The sequence below is a fragment of the Lithobates pipiens genome, unplaced genomic scaffold, assembly GCF_037356315.1.
Source record: "Lithobates pipiens isolate NorthernLeopardFrog02 unplaced genomic scaffold, aLitPip1_a1.2 Scaffold_13, whole genome shotgun sequence".
NCBI lineage: Eukaryota > Metazoa > Chordata > Amphibia > Anura > Ranidae > Lithobates > Lithobates pipiens.
The window spans coordinates 187,279,577-187,300,969 of NW_027507718.1; the positions used below are offsets into that span (position 1 = coordinate 187,279,577).

At 41.6% G+C, this 21,393-nt stretch overlaps 1 protein-coding gene across 4 annotated transcripts in view; it reads left to right on the top strand.

The window, feature by feature from the left end:
- AP3D1 (adaptor related protein complex 3 subunit delta 1) overlaps positions 1 to 21,393 on the top strand; it is a 167,653-nt gene that overhangs the window by 13,659 nt on the left and 132,601 nt on the right. For all 4 annotated transcript variants that reach the window (XM_077475978.1, XM_077475979.1, XM_077475980.1 and 1 more), the window contains exons 2-7: positions 5,846 to 5,941; positions 11,038 to 11,118; positions 11,200 to 11,280; positions 15,141 to 15,248; positions 18,370 to 18,499; positions 18,591 to 18,730. In XM_077475978.1, the coding sequence (XP_077332104.1) occupies positions 5,846 to 5,941; positions 11,038 to 11,118; positions 11,200 to 11,280; positions 15,141 to 15,248; positions 18,370 to 18,499; positions 18,591 to 18,730 (636 nt within the window). The remainder of the gene's footprint in view (positions 1 to 5,845; positions 5,942 to 11,037; positions 11,119 to 11,199; positions 11,281 to 15,140; positions 15,249 to 18,369; positions 18,500 to 18,590; positions 18,731 to 21,393) is intronic.

Here is a 21,393-nt window from a genome sequence, read left to right on the forward strand (position 1 = left end):
CTTCCCGACCAGCGCACGCCGATGTAAGTCGGCAGAATGGCACGGGCAGACATTTTGGCGTACAGGTACGTCCAATCTTAAATGCCGCCCTGCCATTGCAAGCGCGCTCGCGTGCTGGTCGGGACCCTTGTGAGTCCGGTTACGGGTCCCGCGGACTCGATCGCCGCGGGCATACCCGCGAACGTCTCATGGGGCAGCTGAACTGGGAGATGCAGTTGTAAACAGCATCTCCCCGTTCTGCCTAAGCAACAAGTGACGCTGATCTCTGCTCCATGGGATTGGAGCAGAGATCAGTGTTCACTAAAAGAATGCATTTGTATAGCAGTGATCGCTGTATAAATGAAAATGGTCCCAAAATGTGTCAAAAATGTCAGATGTGTCCGTCATAATGTCGCAGTCTCAATAAAAATTGCTGATTGCCGCCATTACTAGTAAAAAAAAAAAAAATTTATAAAAATGCCATAAAACTATCCCCTATTTTGTAAACGCTATAACTTTTGCGCAAACCAATCAATCACTTATTGTGATTTTTACCAAAAATATGTAGAGGAATACGTATCGGCCTAAACTGAGGGGAAAAATATGTTTTATATATATATAATTTTTTTTTTTTGGGGGGATATTTATTATAACAAAAAGTAAAAAAAATTCGTTATTTTCAAAATTGTCGCTCTATTTTTGTTTTATAGTGCAAAAAATAAAAACCGCAGGGGTGATCAAATACCACCAAAAGAAACCTCTTATTTGTGGGGGGAAAAAAAGGACATCAATTTTGTTTGGGAGCCACGTCGCATGACCGCGCAATTGTCAATTAAAGCGACAGTGCTGAATCGCAAAAAGTGATCTGGTCTTTGGCCAGCAAAATGGTCTGGGGCTGAAGTGGTTAAATTGTTTAAATGTTTTATAGGAAGTTTTAGTGATTGAGTTTGTATATACTTGTGTCCCATTGTGTCCCATTTTTCTTTGCTCTTTCTCCTCCATATCACAAAGTTCCAGATTATGGGACAATGTCTCTATAATTATTATTTTTGTTTATTATTGTAAAAGTTATTATGGTGCTAATAATGTGTATTACATTCACCAATTTGCTTATTCTTTCCTTTCCCAAATGTCATATATAAATGAGTTTTAACATGTTAGGTTCTGTGACTATACTATAGTCCCTTATTTTTTAATTTAAACAAAGTTTAGCCAAATATGCTTATGTAGGAGAACCATTGCTTCCTTAGGGTTAAAGTGGTTCTAAAAGCAGTGTGTGGGTTTTTTCCCCTTAATTCAGTCCTTGCACATTCCCTGTCTGTTAATTTCCCCCATGCTTTCCTGAGTCTTGTATAGACCCAGCACTATTCCCATCTGCAGCTGCTCTCTTCCCTCCCTTACAGGCAGTGATAGGAGCCATTGACTCCTATTGCTCTAAATTAAATTCAGTGGGCAGAGAGCGGGGGGTGGGGGGGGGGGGGGGGGAGCCACACTGTGTGCCTATACACACAGTCCAGCTCTGGGGTAAGCCTGCAGGTGCGCCCCCATAGGAATCTGCTTTCTATGGTGGCGTACTGAAAAGAGGATTGGCTGAGAGTGCTGTTGGAGGTTCCCAGAAAAAGGAGAATCTGAGCCACAGTAACCTTGCCCAGAGGAAAGTATAGCGTGTTTATTTTCTGGGAGGGGGGGCAGACTGAGGTGTAGACCAAAAAATGTGGCCACCTTAGTTGTTTGAGAAGGAAGGAGGTTACAAAAAGGGCATGATCTGCAACCTATGCTGGTGTTTGCAGTTCGTTGGAGGGGGGTGTACACTGGCCTTTTTTTCTTTGGGCGCCGAAGGACTTTGTCCGCTGTCTTCATATAACAGGGATTTCTCACTTATACTGGCTACTCAAAGCAACTGATTCCATCTTTGTCAGCCAGCCATTTCCCCTTCTCCATAGAGAAAGAGACTTTTTAGTTAGTCATCATATGAGCCACGTCCATCCATCAGCAGAATCAGAAAAGAAAGCTCAGCCAGAAGGGATTTCTGTGAGGATTTTGCTGTTTATCTTTCCACATCCCTCTTTATATATCCTGCAGTGTAAGTTTACTTTTCTGTATATGTGAAAATGTTACAGAATAAATAAAGGTGTGTTTAATAGATTAGGTGAGTGACAGTTTCTTGCATGGCTGTGCCGCATTGCTGCTTGCAGTTTATTAAAAATAATAATAATAAAATAAACATTTTGGATCTTTGTCATAGAATTAATCAGGATTTCTGTAGCACTTTCATATTTGCATTTTTTTTAATTGGCTACCTTGCCACCTCACCTTGGCTACTGCATTGCTATTTACAAAAATAACTTCTCTAAACATATTTTTGCAATATGGTTGTATAAAAGGTGTTTAATACCATGTGTTAAATGCTGAAGTGTGTTCCATCTCTGGCTTCTGAAGCATCTGTTAAATATTTAACTTTTTTTTAATTTATTTTTATTTTTTATTTTAGCCCGCAGTCTCCTGTCAGCATTTGGTGCTGGGACTTGTAGTTTTGGCAGTAGCACAGATATCATGCCTGTTGGTTTCCAGCCCTGAGACCTGTAACTGATTGTAGTGCAGATATCATAGAAGGTCCCTCACTTGGCTCCTCCTTCATGTGGGAAAAAAAACCTTGCATACCTCATGGGGGAGGTGTGGGGCCTTCTGTGCTAAAGGCAGAACCATAGAGCACTGGAACTTTTCTTCCAATCAAAGCATGCCTTGCATTCTGTGAAAAGAATGCAAGCCTTTTTCTGAATGGAGGATGTCAAGCAAGTGATGTAATATATGTACCACAGTTGGAAATGCAAGTTTCAGTGTCGGATGGTTGGTGTTGACAGGCTGTGCAAGTGTAGAAAACTATTTTGCCCATACTTTCACATACCAAATTCATCCAGCTGTGCAAACAGTCATGAGTAGCTTTCATAGAAACCGATCATAAGATACTGTATATAGATGCTGCCAATGTAGGAGTCTGCTTTTAAAAAATTTAGTTGTGTGCCTGTTTTATTCATCTAATGACTTCAAAACCTTGGTTCCCTGACTTGCAACAATATGCAGATCAAGATTTGTTTACTTCACTGACTCTCTTGAACCACATTCTATTACCTGATTAGTGACTCGGCATATTTAAGCCTGGGACAGCCAGCCAACTAGTATTTTTGGATGGACTTCAGCAATAGTAGGCTCTATCTTTTTCTCAGAGCTTACCCAGCTCAATTTTGAACTATGTATGACTGACTTAAGGCTGTTGGATTTAAAGTGGAGTGCCCCCGTCTTAAACATGTAAACATGCACAACTGCCCTGTTCACTTTGGTTTGTGACATTTTGTAGTGGTTACTGCCTGCTGAACGTGCCAGATGGTATAGTTTTTTTCCACAACGTGTGTACAGCTTGCGTCTATCATATACATACACACACGCACACATAAAAAAAATGTTTACACTTGATTAGGGAAACTTTCCCTTTGAGTCGAGTTAACAGAATCAACTCTCAAAAAATGTGATTGATTAAAACGTTTAAAATATTGCAATGCCTATCACATCAGAATAAATGATCATATGCATTGAGTTTTGCAGGCAGGTAGAAAGGGAAGCTTGTCCATGTATGCGGTTATTTTACAATAGGAAGTTTGTGTAAGAATTTCATTAACATTGGCGTTTTTCCTTTTACATGGTTGTGTTTTGTGACTTATGGAAATGTTATGTTACTGAGCTTATAACTTTTTCTTGGTAAGGCACTGGCTGATCTACTATACTTTGCTAGTCCTTTCTCCGTTCATCACCGTTAAAAGGACAAGAGTTTTCCATGAATATTTCATGAATACTTACCATTGTCAAGAGAACAAATGATACCCAATCGCCCATATGCAGATCCTGTTGCTTGCTCTGTCATTGCACGCAAACAGTGTTTCTATGCTGGTTGCTGTAATGTGCAAAAATGTATTGGTGAAATAGCTAATGATTATAATGAAATGAAAAAGCAAATGTTTTGGTCATTACTTACTCATCCCCCTCCTCTAGCACTCTATCTTTTTAAGAAAGAAAAAAAAAAAAAAAATTTCACCTTTTGGGGACATGTTACACGTTCCACCTGTTTTTAGGGTAGAATATGTAACATGTTCACGTTCCTGCAGCCTCTCCCTGACTCGCCCACCTGCGTCATTTATTCAGAGTTCTGTGAATGTGATAACTACAAATAGCAAAAATCTTTGCAGCTGTCGGCTTGTAGTTCTCAATGAATTCTCTATGTAGCTCATTGTTTGTTCTTGTCAGTGTGTAACTGCATGCCCACAAGAGGTATGAGCAGACAGCTTACATTGACAGTCTGCAGGAGTCCTGCATTGCACCCCTAATCTGCTGATTGTGGTGAAATGCTTTACATGCTCCTAGTATAAAAAAAAAAATAGCACATTGTGTGTGGGGTTTTTTTTTTTTTTTTTTTTTTTTTTTTTTTTTTTTTTTTAGCTGCAAAAAGATGTGCATTTTATTTCTTTTTTTGCACAAAGCTGAACCTATCCTGAAACTTTACCCAAAAGGGAAAGTTTCACTTTTTCCTTTTTTTTTTTTTTCCTTCACTTTTTCCTCTTCCTTCCCCTTTCCTCCTTCCTCCGTCCGTCCCTTCCCCTTTCCCCTTTCCTCCTTCCTCCGTCCCTTCCCCTTTCCTCCTTCCTTCCTCTGTCCGTCCGTCCGTCCCTTCCCTTTTCCTCCTTCCTTCGTCCGTCCGTCCGTCCCTTCCCTTTTCCTCCTTCCTTCGTCCGTCCGTCCGTCCGTCCCTTCCCTTCCCTTTTCCTCCTTCCTTCGTCCGTCCGTCCGTCCGTCCGTCCCTTCCCTTCCCTTTTCCTCCTTCCTTCCTCCGTCCGTCCGTCCGTCCCTTCCCTTTTCCTCCTTCCTTCCTCCGTCCGTCCGTCCGTCCGTCCGTCCGTCCCTTCCCTTTTCTTCCTTCCTTCCACCGTCTGTCCCTTCCCTTTTCCTCCTTCCTTCCACCGTCCGTCCGTCCGTCCGTCCGTCCGTCCCTTCCCTTTTCCTCCTTCCTTCCTTCGTCCGTCCGTCCGTCCGTCCCTTCCCTTTTCCTCCTTCCTTCGTCCGTCCGTCCGTCCGTCCCTTCCCTTCCCTTCCCTTTTCCTCCTTCCTTCGTCCGTCCGTCCCTTGCCTTCCCTTCCCTTCCCTTTTCCTCCTTCCTTCGTCCGTCCGTCCCTTGCCTTCCCTTTTCCTCCTTCCTTCCTCCGTCCGTCCGTCCGTCCATCCCTTCCCTTTTCCTCCTTCCTTCCTCCGTCCGTCCGTCCCTTCCCTTTTCCTCCTGCCTTCCTCCGTCCGTCCGTCCCTTCCCTTTTCCTCCTTCCTTCCTTCGTCCGTCCGTCCGTCCGTCCGTCCGTCCCTTCCCTTTTCCTCCTTCCTTCCTTCCTTCCTCCGTCCGTCCCTTCCCTTTTCCTCCTTCCTTCCTCCGTCCCTTCCCTTTTGGAGGCTGTGGGACCATTCATAAAGTGCAGCTCACGCTTGCACAGTGGGAAGCCAGCTTTGAAGCAGCTTGGAGTCGCAGCTGGTTACACAGAGAAAACATGGCAGTGCCAGGGACCCAAAGACCAACAAAGAACCAGAAGTTTAAAAATTTTAGAACTTTGTTACTATGCATTTTTATGCTTGCTTAGCCTGGTTAGCTATCTATACAAGTTGTTTTGACCTGTTGTAATTTAATTCATATAGTATTACTACCCTAAATTCTACTAAAACTATCTGCACAAAAAATGAGCAACTAATAAATGTAGTATATTATTACTGTCCCTTTTTTAATATCGGTTTAGCTTTAAATATCCACCACTTCTTTAACACCTTATCATTTTTACAGGCAAAATACATCTCTCACTGCATTGATGAAATCAAGCAAGAACTTAAACAGGATAATATTGCAGTGAAAGCCAATGCCGTTTGTAAGCTGACATATGTGAGTATTTACTCTATCCATATTTATGCTATTTAGCATGTTGTCACCACTATATACAATAATTATAATAAAAATTCCATCTCTTTGAACTTGCAGAATTGTGCTTGAGTGTTGAATGGTAGGGACAAAATTGTGACTTTTTGTCCTTAGGTTTTTTTTTTCTATTCTAAATTGTTCCCTTTTGCCCCTATTTTGCACTGGTAATGTCCATATGCCCCATTACAGGCTCTAAAGCATTGTACCAGATAATTTTCCCCTATCTCCAACACAGTAGTCCCAATGCAAATATCACACCCACCTTTTCAACTTCAACATTAATGTAAGGCAGGCCTTAGCTGGTGCAATTTTTTTCCCCTGAAACTACGGGTTGCAGGAAAGACATCCACATGGTTCCCCCATCAACACAGTGCTGACAGGGAAATCCCTCCTGCCGACCCATTGTCTGCTCCCGGTGGGGGAAGCTAACTCTACCCAGAAAAGACTGTCATTATTGCTAGCAGCTATAGCAGCCGCTAGCAATAGTCGCAAGGCTGGTTGTACCCAAGTTGATCGATCGGTACATTTAGCTTGCTCACACACGGTTTAAAAAGGGGGCCCCAGTCCCTGAAGGTTTTTTATTTTTTACAGAGCCCACCATGAGAGGTTAAGATTGGGTCTGTTACCACAGAACCCTGCAGCTGTATAAAGTAAGGGAGATTCCTAAGGAATTTTTCTAATTCTTGTGGGTTTTCTCCTTTAAAGTAAATGTTGCTATGTCTAGAGTCACCACCAGGGGCTATCAAGAGCACGTACCTGCTCCATGCTTTTTCAGTTTTGTCTCTGTGTACAAGCTGCACTCTTCCTCCGTCCCAGGCTCCAGGTAAAGTCGTGAGAAAGTTGTTATTTTTTTATTTTTTCTCTTAGGAATGTAACCCCCCCCCCACCTGGATAGCTTTCCTCCAGGCAGAGGGAGCATGGCATTAGACTGCTGTGTGCAGAAAAAAAGACTTATACAAAAAGAAATACACCCCCCTCTTTGCTATAGGCTTTCAGTTCCTTTCTGCCTAGTCAGAACCAAGTTCCCTGCTGGGATCTCTAGTCCTGGGAATTTTTTTGTTTTTCTTTTTTTCCTGGATTTTTCTTCACTGAAATCTTCAATCAACTGCCGGGCTGGACACTAAGATCCAGTGGTCTCCCCAGTCTGGTCAGCGAGCGCATGCAGACCACAGCTACGCACTAGGTCAGCCACGACATAGCCCCACTGGACAGGGGCTGGCCCTGCGAGTTAAAGGTCTTGCGAGGTCGCATACGACCGGGTTTTCAGGCTTAGTTGCAGCGTTTCTTATGGCCGACAGCCCCCCACTTCGGTGACGAAGGGATCTGTCTGGGATCCATTTCTGCGTGTCCGCCCTCCGTTCAGCGCCTCGGGTTGGTCCCGTACCCCGCGGATCGGACACTCGTGGCAGGCGTCTGAAAATGTAGGATGCGGCTTTGCGGCCTACCGACGGGGTACTGGGCGGGCGGCAGAGATTGCTGCTTCTGTTTTTTTCGGTGACTGGTCCCTCCGCAGGCCGCCAAAAATGTAGGTTGCGGCCTTCTAGGCCTCGTGGCCGCGTCCTACCAGAGGGGCAACACAGTGGGGTCTTTTTAGGTGGGCACGGCGTGGGTGCTCCTTGTGAGGGGCCTCAGTGGTGCCTCGTTTGGGAAGCATCCATCAGCACCCCCCCCCTATCTGGCACCCCCTGTGTGGTTTTTGGGCGGTGGGGGTCTCAGTTGGTGGTCCCCTCCTGAGTGTTTTTTTTTTTTTGGGTGGCGATTAGTCATTTACCCTAGTAAATGGCACCTCCTCTCTCGAACAATTCTATATCTGGCTCTGCTGCCACGGATGTGGCCCACCTTGCTGGGTTGGTGGCCATGCTCCCTGACCTGTCAGGGAGTGAGGATGATTCATCCACAACTGCAGTGGCGCACGAAAAGGCGCTGGTTGTCGCACTTATTACATCTGTGTGGGAACCTTTCAATATGGGGAATGCAGCGGTTGGCTCGTTCCCCTTTGGCACCCATAAGCCGTCTTGCGTGGCGAAAGCGCTCCCTTCTCCCTCTTATTTTGCCAAAATTTGAACATGAAGACTGGGAGTGTCCAAAGTGCCCTTTGTGCTTCCGAAAATGCTTGCTGTAAGGTACCCCTTTGAGGAGTTCCTCCTTCAGAGGTGGACTGTTCCACCAGTAATTGACCCCCCCCCCCCCCCCCAGTCTCTAGGCTGCTCAAGGCAACCATGATTCCAATAGAGGAATCTCTGGCTTCTAAAGATCCAGCTAACATACCTGGAGGGGGAGCAAAATCCCCCTGCCTTTGCTGCAGTTTGTCTGCAATGTCTCTTGGCCACAGTTCCCCTGGTTGCTGTGTTCTCTGTTTCCGAAGTGTTGCTTAGACATATATTATGGGAAGCTACCCTTGATGACGACATTCCACGTCTTATTTTTGTCCAGTTGCAAGATGGTTTTCCGGCCTTGTTCCCCAAAAAGCCCTGTTGCTTCAGAGTGCGATTGTCCCAGTTCCCATGTTGGGAACAGTTTCGGGGGTTTTATTCAAACCTGTTGCCAGTTCAAAAGATGGAGGGCATGGTATGTCCAATTCTGGATCTCGAGGCCCTGACCTTCCTGGTGTAAGTACAGAAGTTTAGGATGGAGTCCATCCAAACAGGGTGGCACGCCTTTATCATGGTGACTTTCTGGCTTCTATCAACATCATGAATGCTTACTTATGCATTTCCACAATGTGCCCCACTCCAGCACTTCTTCCGTTTTTGCTGTGGGAGCTGAGCATTACGGCAAGTGGTGTTGCCCTTTGCTCTTGTAACCACTCCTCGGGTGTTCACGAGGTGTTGGCCCCGGATCTAGCATGGTTAAGTCAGTGGGGGTTTGCGGTCCTGGGCTGCTTGGACGATCTTCTTAGTCCTTGACTAATCTGAGGGCCTTGACAGACTTCAGTTGACTTCTATACTATCTGAAGTCTGCTTTAGCCCCTTCCAGAACATTTGATTATATGAGCCTGACCTGGGCTTCAGTTCTGGCCAGAGTGTTTTTTTTTTTTTCCTCTGGACAAACTCCAGAAGTTGCATGCTGCATTTTTCATTTACTGTTGCCTGGCAAGGTGGGCCTTCCTGCGGACCTGCATGTGGATGTTGGGTCTGATAGTATCTACCTTTTTTTTTAATTTTATTTTTTTGAGGCGATTCCATTTGCAAATTCCATACAAGCTCCCTTTAGGAAGATCCTGGCATAATGAGACAAGTGCCAGACGTCTCTGGACAATTGGATTTGGCTGAGCCAGGAAGCCAGAGGCTATCGCCTCTGCTCGCAGGTTGTCAGAAATGGTGGCGTTATCTTGTCTTAAACTTTACCCAGGGTTACACAAGGCACTTTCAAGTGCATTTGTAGTGAAAAGTGGATTAGCCTTTCGTAAATAACCCCCACAGTGTTGCCTGCCTTGTGTCCCTGGTCAACGCATCCTAAGGAATTTGGCTTATCTGACCTGGATGTGGTTTGGGGGAACGGGTGCATTTGGCAGCTACTGAATCTTTGGAGGTCAGACTTGATGTGATCACGGACAGGCAAGAAAGGGGCTGTCTGCTTTTTCTGCGACCCATTTCTGGATAGATCGGACAGATCATGACTCTGGCCTATTCTGTTGGAGATCGTGTTCCGCCTTTCAGTGTTGTGCATTCTTCTCGGCGCTTAGTGCTTCTTGGGCCTTCTGTCATCAGGTGTCCATTGCGTAAGTTTACAGGATGGCCACTTTTACAACGTTATACAAAGTGGATGTTTTGGCATTGTTTTGGAAGCCTATTTTGGCCACAAGGTTTTGCAGGCTGCTGTTTAGAGGGTCTATTACCTCTTGAAGGGTTATTCAGGTTGGGCTCCTGCTTCTTCTATGTTGAGCTCCTGTTACCTGGTTGGCTCTTGTGTTAGGCTTGGGATTTTTCGTTGACCCACCTCTCATGTTTGGCAAGGCTTTGGGATGTCCCTGTGGTTCTGAATAATGGAGCGCTGTGTATGTCAATTAACGAAAGAGAAATGGATTTTACGGTAAGTCAAAAATCCATTTTTTATTTAATTTTTATTTTATTTTATTTTTTTAAACTATTAGGCTTCAGTATAATTTCCCTGCAAATAGCAATGGTACCCTTCCATACAAACCTTTTTGTGATGTTTCTTGGCAATTTGTAGGCAGTGTTGTAAGTAGGCTGGAGGTATTTCCTTTTTAGTGTGCGCACAGATTTAATAAAGAGAGTTTGTGTCAGCTGACCATAACCTTCCAAAAAATGTACATGCTCCAAGGTCTTCAATAGTAGTGGAATATAATCGCTTATTATATAGCAAAATGGCAGTACAAAAATGTAAAAGGTTTGCTTACATCTCAAACCTAGTTACTTGACCCCCTTTACGAGCTATGAACAGAGATTTTAGTTCTTTGTGTTACTTTTTTGCCTCTATAATTTGAAGGTAATCACTTTTTTTCAAATTATTGTGAAGTATGGTCCTGTAGGTCAGTGGTCATCAACCCTGTCCTCAGGACCCACTAACAGGCCAGGTTTTATGTATTACCTTGGGGAGATGCAGACTAGAATATTGCAATCACTGAGCAGCAAATGATATCACCTGTGATGTATTTCGGTTATCTTGCAAACCTGGCCTGTTAGTGGGCCCTGAGGACAGGGTTGATGACCACTGCTATAGGTGATGTGGGCATGAGATATGGCGAGGTGAGCATTGAGCTTGTGAATAGACTATAATTAATAATTGGAACATTTTTCATTAATAGGGAAATTCCATCCAGATATATCACAACATTGTTGAGTCACTTATGCAGAAACGGTTTAAGTTGTGAAAAATTTCTAAAGTTATGCACATTAAAAAATTAAAAATTATTATAATATTTTGTCCCATTTATGATTAAGCTGCATAATATAAGGTGGGTGATGGCTCAAATGCTGAACAAAACAAAATACATGTTTGGCCAACTTAACACCACTGAAAAGATACATTATATTAATATTATCTGCTTATGTTGTTTAGATTTGATTTTTTTTTTTTTTTTTCCTCTTTGTAAATAGTTGCAAATGCTGGGCTATGACATCAGTTGGGCTGCGTTTAATATCGTTGAAGTGATGAGTGCATCAAAGTTCACTTTTAAGGTATGTTTTAGACATGACATTGGTAATGCTTGCTGCTGCTAACAACCACAAACGGCCATAGTTTGTTTTTGTCTTCTACAGAGGATTGGATACTTGGCTGCGTCTCAATGCTTTCACGAAGGAACTGATGTCATTATGCTGACCACAAACCAAATCAGGAAGGTAAGCAACTTGCATCCCTGTTTAATCTAGGTCATCATAAACTCATCAGGTGGGGCAGGTGCAGGGCCTTAAATGCACTGCTTCCGAGATCCACCAAAGCTTGAGTCTCAGTTCACATTGATATGGTGTGAATCTGATTCTGTTTTGCAGTGCAAATCTAATGCGAATGAATGCAGTTTCTGAGGTGATTCGGCATAGCGGGAGATGAAATTCACACAGAACACACACTAAACTCGACGGGATTTTGTAGAAAACCTTTTTTTTTTTTTTTTTTTTTTTTTTTTTTGCAGATGACGTGAATCTATGCCTTTCGGATTTGATCCAATCCGCATAGAGTTTTGCATCAGTGTGAACCGAGACTTTGACTACTTTCACGTCCTCACAACCAAATACTAAAAGATACTTGTCTGTTCCAGTGCCTGAACTGATTTTTGAGCACCACCTTGCAGCAGTAAATGCCAATCCTTACAGCCACTTTGATAGTCTTAATAGAACTAGTCTGTGCTCTGGCAGTGCTGACTGACCTGGACCTGAATTCAAATTCGGTATTTGCCTCTCTTCTCTGCTAAATTTGTTAAGAAAAATGCAAGTTAGGTTACCCATATACTGACATCAGGGTTCCCTTTTTATAGTCCAACAAGATTTTTGGGTTCCATATAATTGCCTACTTTGAGAAGGATTCCAATTATTTATATACATCTTTTAATTTTAAACAAAATGACAGACAAAAGATTTGTAGTCCTTTTACCTGTATCATTCAGCATACATATGAAATATCAAGACAAGTACAATTACCAGAGTTAGTGTGGAAGATCATATGAGTGAGTTTAGGTTGAAAAAAATGGGTCCTTGTCTGGATTCCCTTTTCTGTTGCATACAGAGTTCAGTGACTATTTGACCCAAATGCAGTGTACTGCGATGGATTTTATTTTCTGTGAACATATTTTGTTTATCATGAATTTGAATGTTTAACTATTATACAAGCAGTCTCCCCAGCTACAAATATCTGACTTGCATGTGACTCATGCTTACAAACGTAGGGAGTCAACAGGAAGTCAGAGGAAATCTACCCCTAGGGAGGGAAATTCACTCCCGTAAGCGTTCTCATGTTCACCTTGTTTACGTAGGCACAATGCTGCTCAGTGTCTCCTGTGAACGATTGGTGGGTCACTGCGTCCAATCACAGCGAGAGCGCCGCGTGCACAAAATGGCGTACAAGTGCCTGATTTTGCACAGCCGGGCCGCTCTGCTTTAGTATATGTATGGTGGGCGATCAGGAAGCGGTGTTCTTGGCTGTAAAGGATAGGCAGGTGTAATTCTGTTTTAGGCCCGGTTCCCACTGGTGCGAAATATGCTCCGACTTTGAGAGCATGTGTCGCCTTGCTGGTATAAATCAATGGTTCCTTATGAGAGCCGTCTTAACTGGTCCAACCCAAGTCGGTTCCACTTTGAAAAAGGTTCCTGCACTACTTTGGTCCTACTTCAGCCCACTGAATGTCATTAAAGTCGGATCATCATCTTAACAAAGAAAAGGGAATGAAGCCACGCTACGGATTTTGTATGGCCCTGAAATTGCCTTTTTATATACTGTGGGGTTTGAGCTGCCTCTACAGTTTGTTCCACCCGCGGGTAGAATGAATGTAGAAGTGGGGAGAAATGTAGAAATGCTGCTTCTCCTTTTATCTTGAAATAAAAAAAGGTGCTATTTTAAAACAGATTTTTATAGTGAACCCTAAAATGAGTCTGTGTAAAATTATGATACGATTTGTAAAAATAGTAAAACCTTGTGTTAGACCCTCAGCCGGGTGTTGGTGGACAGTGATTTTTAGGTATTAGACCCTCAGGTGAATTTGATCAACAAATTATCTAAATGATTTAGACAATCTGTTTACCATAAACTGTGAAGTGATTATATAATCGTACAAAAAGTGACTATTCCTTCAAAAACAATACAAAACTCCTAAATAACATTGACACCCAAATAACATGTGAAATAGAAATGTTATTTCCCTTTAATGATTATGGGGTGAAAATTGTGACCCCAGCTGTTCTCATTAGATTGTGTTAAGAGATATAGAAGAATAAATCAATAAGGGTGGTTTATATATATAAAAAAAAAATGTTTTTTTTGTTTGTTTTTTTAGGGTGGCTTGGTGGCTTCCTTCCAGCATATAGAAGATTAGCATATGCATATACACACATTATATATATATATATATATATCTATGTATGTATGTATGTATGTGTGTGTGTGTGTGTGTGTGTGTGTGTATGTATATATATGTGTGTATATGCTAATCTTCTATATGCTGGAAGGAAGCCACCCTAAAAAAACAAACAAAAAAAACATATTTTTTTTTTTTTTATATATAACCACCCTTATTGATTTATTCTTTATCTCTTAACACAATCTAATGGGAACAGCTGGGGTCACAATTTTCACCCCATAATCATTAAAGGGAAATAACATTTCTATTTCACATGTTGTTTGGGTTTCAATTTTATTTAGGTGTTTTGTATTGTTTTTGAAGGATAAAAATCTGTTTTTGAATAGCACCTTTTTTTTATTTCAAGATAAAAAGGGAAAGAGCCATTAATGCGGATCATCATCTTAACTGATCCGACCTTGGCATGTGACGTGCGCTCAGAGGATCTTGAAGGGAAACCCCACGCCAAAATAAGAAAACGCCGTAGGCCTCCCCAATTTCATACCGGCTCCTTTTGATGGAGATAAGGGCCTCTACCCCACAACCCTGTACCCTCTACCCATTCACCCCCCCAAAAAAAAAAGTGTCAAAAGGAAATAATCAGTACACAGTTTTTTTGGCAAAGTCCTTTTATTAAAGCAGCTTCAGCATGCCTTCTCCCTCCCATTTCTTCTCCCTCCAGTGATGTCTTCATTCTCTGTTTTTTCTTGCTACGCTGATGTCTTCTTCTTCTACTGTGGGTTCTTCCTCCTGGTTCTTCTCCCGATGCTAGCTCCTGCTGTAAATGTTAGCTCTGGCATGTGTCACTGCTTATATAGCCATGGTGTGTGGCCACCTGGTGATGTCATTTAGAGGCCCCGCCCCCTTGTGACCTTACCATCCGGGGCATGATGGGGAAGTTTTTATTTACTTTACTTTTGGGTGAATGGGTAGGGGGGTTACAATGTACCCCATACTCATTTACATAGGGTGGGGGGCCGGGATCTGGTGCCCTCCCGCCCACAAACCCCTCGCAACCACCATGGAGAAGAGGCCCTTGTCCCCATTAACATGAAAACAAGATGCTTTGGGGTGGGGGGGGCGCAGAGCCCCCCCTGTCCCGAAAAGCAAGACCTCCCCATATTGAGGGTATGTGGCCTGGTATGGTCCAGGAGGGTCTCCTCGGATAAGGGTCTGGTATGGATTTTGGTGGGACCCCACGCCGTCGTGGTTTGTTGGGGTTCCCCTTAAAATCCATACCAGATCTTGGGGGGGCGGGTTGCTTGCTTGGTTAGGTCTGTTTGTTTTGGGGAATTTGTATGCTTACCCTTGGGCTCCATTTCACACTTGTGCAACTTGTCATGTGACATTGGACGTCAGCGTCGCATGACAAGTCGCAGTCTATTGTTTTCAGTAGCACCTGTTCAAAATGGTGCGACTTAAAGGTGCCTACACTATTTTGGTGTGACTGAGATCCATTGAGTGTAAAGTCACAGCAGTCGTACTGGAAATCACAAGATTTTTGAGTCTCGCTAATTTGAATAGAGCCTAAGATTGTAGTTTAATTACATAGGAAATAGAGGATGTTCACTTGCTTTAATATGTCATGAACATGTACATCAACCTCTTGGCGCTTGGGAAAGTGTTCTAATAATCACTTTTTTTTTTTTGCAGGATCTCAGTAGTCCTAATCAATATGATACAGGGGTTGCCCTGACGGGCTTATCATGCTTTGTAACCCCAGACCTGGCCAGGGATTTAGCCAATGATATTATGACACTGGTAAGTATGATAAAGAATATGCAAGCCCTTTTTCCTGCTAAATATGAGTCACTTTGTTGACTAGAAAATGTTATTGCATAATTGTATGTGTCAAGATATCCTTCTCGCCCCAAAAAAAAAATTTGTCCATTTATGAATAATTTCTTGGAACTACAGTTGTGCTTGAGGAGGTTTTCCAGTTAAAATGATTGTTATCCTTTTGTAAGGAGGTAGCGGGTACCGCTGATTAAAAACTTTGTTTTTCACAGGATAGTGCCACTTGCTTAGTATTTGGGTCAGCTCAGAAGTTAGGGCTTTTATATAAACCTCTGGCTATTGAGCTTGCCTGGTTTTGTGTTTTGGTGTCTAGTACCTTATTGCTGGTGTTAAGGCTATTTCTATACCTACCTCACTTATATGGTTAAATGTACATAAAATAAATGATTAAAAACCTTTTATCTATATAAGAAGCAACCCATGCATCTGCTGCTATAATTAAAATTAAGAACGAATGATAACTGTAGAAAAGATAAACAATTCAATTTATTTATACAGAAAAGAAACGTTAGAATGATTAAATATTACCAAATATCTCTAGTGAGGTTACATGTACAGTGTTGCTTAGGCTGCAATGATAACTAAGGTTAAACTCAGATATGGGTACAATGGACATACACAGGCTGTTACTTGAATCTTAGGCAAAATCTTAATATAGAAGAAAAGTAGGGAAGAGTAAAGAGAGATAAAGGAATACATTACGTAGGAATCTTGCGTGTCCAGTCCATGAGACTTAGGAGAAATCGCATCCCTAAGCTGTTGGTTTTTATGTTGTTAGAATAACCCACCCTACCAATCAGAACTGAAAGGATGAGGGGTCTCATTAGTAGGCACCACCTCCCCATAGTAGAAACATGAGTAATAAAGTGCCAACATTGGAGTTTTTTAAGGTGCCAGATTACTCAATTGAAACAAAATGAACACATATGAACATTCATACGGTCGTAGTACATGGTATTTTCAGCTCTACATGTTTCGCCATCAGCATGGTTTCCTCAGGAACTTATAAATCGTGTGTACAATATCACTATAAACGGAGAGAAAAACATTAAGTATATTCAATCAGCATAGAATACCTAATTTATAAGGTCTATTAAAGATATACAGAAAATGCATATATACACATACAATTATAGGTCATTTGATAAATTAACTCTTACCCAGATTTCAAACACCGCTCCAAAGAACTACCAGAACCTCAAATGGACAGTCTCGCGCAAAGTATTAGTATGTCACAGAGGGGACATATACCCCTTAATTGAACCTGCAAGGAAACCTCGCTATTTATTTAGGCTTAGACAAACTAAATTGTCTCTAGAGGTGTAAGATTGATCCGTCTCTACTTACCCAAGATTTGTAGAAAACTCAGGGGAGGTAGAAGGTGACCTCAATAAGCAAACGGCCTCTTCAAAAAAAAAAAAACCATGTAAACACCAAGAGATGGGTGTAGCTTGGGGGGCGGGGATGACGACGACTGTGTGACCTAAAAGGACATACGATATAATACATATCTAACGCTATAAGCACACTCATTCAGAATTCAGTACCTTATTGCTGGAGTTTTAAGCAAACTGTAATCTAAAAATGGCTTGAAAGAGACCTTGTCACTGACCTAAATATTGCAGGTAAAAGCACAGAAAGATCGAGTCATTTTAAATGCTTTAGTGCATAAAAATTTTTTATTGACTTGTTGCTCTGAAAATGCTACAGATCTATTTTTTTTTTTTTTTTAAGAAAAGACAGTTCCCTAATACAGCCCTTTCCCTCCTTGGATGTCTTGGCCCTTTCCTCTTTTGGGAGTGTCCAATTTATTTCCTGTGCTGAGTAACAGTCTTGAGTCTGCTTGGGCTGTTGACATTACTGCAGGGAAGACCACAGGCAGTACTAGTGATTATTCCTTTGCTCCTGCTTGCCTTTTTGGGCACAACTTCCCCTGTTCTGTTCCTCTATGAACCAAGGACATTGCAGCATAATCTGATGTTTCATTCCTGCTAGCAGAAAGAAGGTCACAATAAACATGTACAATGAAGTTTAGAGTTTTCTTGCTCTCAGGAAACTGTTCTGACATAATTTTATGACAACCTGATAAATGAAGATGACTTTAAATACCCTGAATATAACACTGTGGCCTCCATTCACAAAGCTACTTGTTCCATTCACAAATATATATATCGCACTAAAAAAATATAAAAAAAATAATAATTTCCTGTCCAGCTTCAGTTCACCAAAAGACCTCATAATGGTGCTCCATCCTCTAATTCTACAATCTGTGGGTGGCTGAGACTATTGCTGGGTGCCACCATCTTGAATGTGATGTCAGTAGCCCAAGCCAACTCTGTGCTGTTACTGAAGTGACAGCTTAAAGTATTCTCCTTTTACTCCTCTCCACATAACAAAAGTAATGTAGGGAGGTGAGGGAAGGAATGTAAAAATAAGCTTAGCCAGCACAGAGAGTAGTTAGACACTTCCAGTACAGGAGGGCTGATATTCAACGAGACGAGGAGCTTTGCTATGGACTCTTCTAGAGTATTCAAACTTGCTAGTAGGTTCAATGGCATGATTCAAGTTGATAAGTTGTTTATAGAAAGGAAAAATGGCAGTAATCCTTAAATAAGAGTGCTTGTTTTTTTCTCTGCGTTAATTTGCACGTTTTTACGTCCGTGACAGGGGTCTGTTTTTCTATGAAGTGGAACTAAAGTCCCTTGGTAAAATGAATGTCAAGCCATTCTATGTAGTCTTTTTGATATATCTTGGCTCCTTATCAGCATGCTGAGGATAGAGCTGGTTGCCAAAGATTATGTAAATGTACATAATTTCACTGAGTACTAACATTTTATAGGTAAAGTTGAACCTTGAGGGATCAGGAAGGAATTTTTTCCCTTGCTGGAGCTAATTGCATCATGCTTTGCTGGGGTTTTTCACCTTCCTCTGGATCAGTTGAGGGTGAAGGATTGTGTATATGGGATTGTATATTGGTTGAAATAGATGGACTTGTATCTTTTATTCAGCTTGACTAACTATGTAATGTGATTATTTAAAAAGGCTTCCAAGAATACTTAACTGAAATATATTGTGATCACTACAGATGTCCCATACAAAGCCGTACATCAGGAAAAAGGCAGTTTTGATAATGTATAAAGTTTTTCTGAAATACCCAGAGTCTTTACGTCCAGCATTCCCAAGACTCAAAGAGAAACTAGAGGACCCTGACCCTGGTAAGCATTTAATCTGCCTGCTTTTTTTTTTCTCTTTACAGCTGCCAGTATTTATAGATGTTTGCAAGTGATCTGTCATTTTTATTATCAGGGGTTCAGTCTGCTGCAGTGAACGTTATTTGTGAACTTGCACGTCGAAACCCTAAAAATTACCTGTCCTTGGCCCCCTTATTCTTTAAACTCATGACCTCATCTACGAACAACTGGGTTCTAATTAAAATCATCAAATTGGTAAGCATTAAAGTATATTTCTCCTTTTTTCTTATTTCTTCCAATTTACAGCTTTTACACTAGGTGTTAAATTTACACCTCACCTTGAGTGCAAAATAAAAGGAGGCTGTTGAGTTACTCATTTGAAATCTCTATTTTTAGCTATCCATTTTAACTCCTTCTCTTCACATGAGAAAGTGAGTGTGGAATTTTCTGTTTTAAGTCAGCCGTATACTTTCTAGGTGCATTAACCACTTAAGCCCCAGACCATTTGGCTGGCTAAAGACCAGACCACTTTTTGCGATTCAGCACTGCATCGCTTTAACTCACAATTGCACGGTCATGCGATGTGGCTCCCAAACAAAATTGTCCTTTTCCCCACAAATGGAGCTTTCTTTTGGTTGTATTTGATCACCTCTGCGATTTTTATTTTTTGCGCTATAAACAAAAAAAAGTGCCAATTTTGAAAAAAACACATTATTTTTAACTTTTTGCTAAAATAAATACCCCTCCCCCCAAAAAAATAAAAATAAATATATTTCCTCTGTTTAGACCTATAAGTATTCTTCTTCTGCATATTTTTGGTAAAAATAAATCCCCCGCAATTAAGTGTATATATTGATTGGTTTGCGCAAAAGTTATAGGGTCTACAGAATAGGGGGTAGAATTATGGCATTTATATATATATATATATATATATATATATATATATATATATATATATATATATATATATATATATATATATATATATATATATATTTTTATTTTTTTTACTAGTAATGGCGGCGATCAGCGATTTTTTTTTTATTATGATTATGGCAGACATGTCGGACAATTTTGACAAATTTTTTGGGACCATTGGCATTAATACAGCGATCAGTGCGCTTAAAATTGCATTGATTACTGTAAAAATGTCACTGGCAGTGAAGGGGTTAACACTAGGGGGCAGGGGAGGGATTAATATGTATCCTATTTTGTGTTCTAATTGAAGGGTGGATGGAACTGTGCAGGGAAACTAACAGATCGCTGTTCATACTATGTATGAACAGACGATCTGTCAGTTCCCTGCTCAGAGAACCGGAAAATGTGTGTTTACACATACAGCTGCCGATTCTCTGTGTGCTCCGAGCGATCACGGGAGCCCGGCAGCGATCGAGACCGCCGGTCACTCGCATCGGCTTGGGGAGCGAGTGGGGGTGTGCGCCTCCGGCATGCAAGCACCCCCCTAGTGCCCGTTAATGCTACCGACATAGCATAACAGCGATTCGCACAGCCGATCCATGCTGCCACAGTACAACTGCGGCGGCTGATCGGCATGCAGTTAAAATTCTGGGGAAAGCTGGGGAAAAACATATTTTTCATTAGAATGCAGCCACAGTATAAGTATAAAAACCCGTCACCTAATAGCATGCTGCAGAGAAGGACCATTGCTCTCTGTGTGAAATCAGTGGTGGCCTGACATAGCCTGAGCTTAATCAGACTTCTAGTTTTGCAATTAGCAAAGCACATGCTTCCTGCTGGGTCAAAGCCAGAACTCTTGAATGGTTTGAATCTCTGCAGAGATCGCTGCTTCTCCACAACGACCAGTTGCGCTTTAAAATGAGTGTGTTTGTTTCTATAACGTTTGCATTTCATAAAAAAAACTGGGCAGATATCAAGCAATATAAAAAAATATATATTCAACTGCCACTGTCTTATTCTCCAGGGCTTCTGCTTTCAGAAAACTGTTTTTCCTTGGTGCATGTTGAACACTAGACCTTGCTAAGTTATTTTATAAAATTATACAGATCCTAAGAAACGGCTTTAGTAACACGATAAATGTAAGTGGATAGAAAAGATCATTAAAGGGCTATGATCATGAAGTGAAGTATTGCGTTCTGATAAATATACTGTATTGGTTAATGAATGCTATGCTAGCAGTCAGTATGCATATTTTTAACTAGCATGTCTTTTAACATTTTATTTATTTTTCTACATTTTGTCCAGAATAAGTTGGGTCAAATTATAACCCTGCCAAAGGGTCCCTAAGCAGCTTCAAATAATTTTCTAGGAAATAAAATTGGTGGACAGGCAAGATTTTTAATGCAGATAAGACATGTTTTGTCTCTTTTGCCTTAAAGCTACTTACCTGACTGTCCACCCTTGTACAGTGAGCCAAGCATGCGTAGTTCACGGTACAAATTTGCCAATGCTGAGTCTAACTGAACTTCCTTGCATGTGGGATATCATCCTTGCCCAGCCAATTGCAGCACCCAGCGATCGAGACCCAGAATCCACCTACCTGATAATGTCAGAGGCAGGTTGTGGAGGTTGGAGACCTACCGCATCGCTGGAGCTGAGGTGAGCATTGTTCTGCTTTAAGAGCTAAACCATGTAAATACAAGGTGACCATTGTAAGTGCCTCTGGCAATGTTGAAGTTTTTCCCAACTACTATACCACTCTCTGTACATTAAACGCACATAGTTAACACAATAAAATATTTCTTGTGACAGTGGCCCTTAAATTTTATTATGGGTTGAAAATTACTGCTTGGATTGCATACACATACGTACTAGGGAAGTGGTGCATCTGGCACTTATACTTTGCACCTCTTATGCTGTCAATATAGTCATTAATGTCATGGAAGGAACGTGTTATTGTAGGACCTGCTCCCTCAAGTGTGCATAAAATTGCTTGTGTA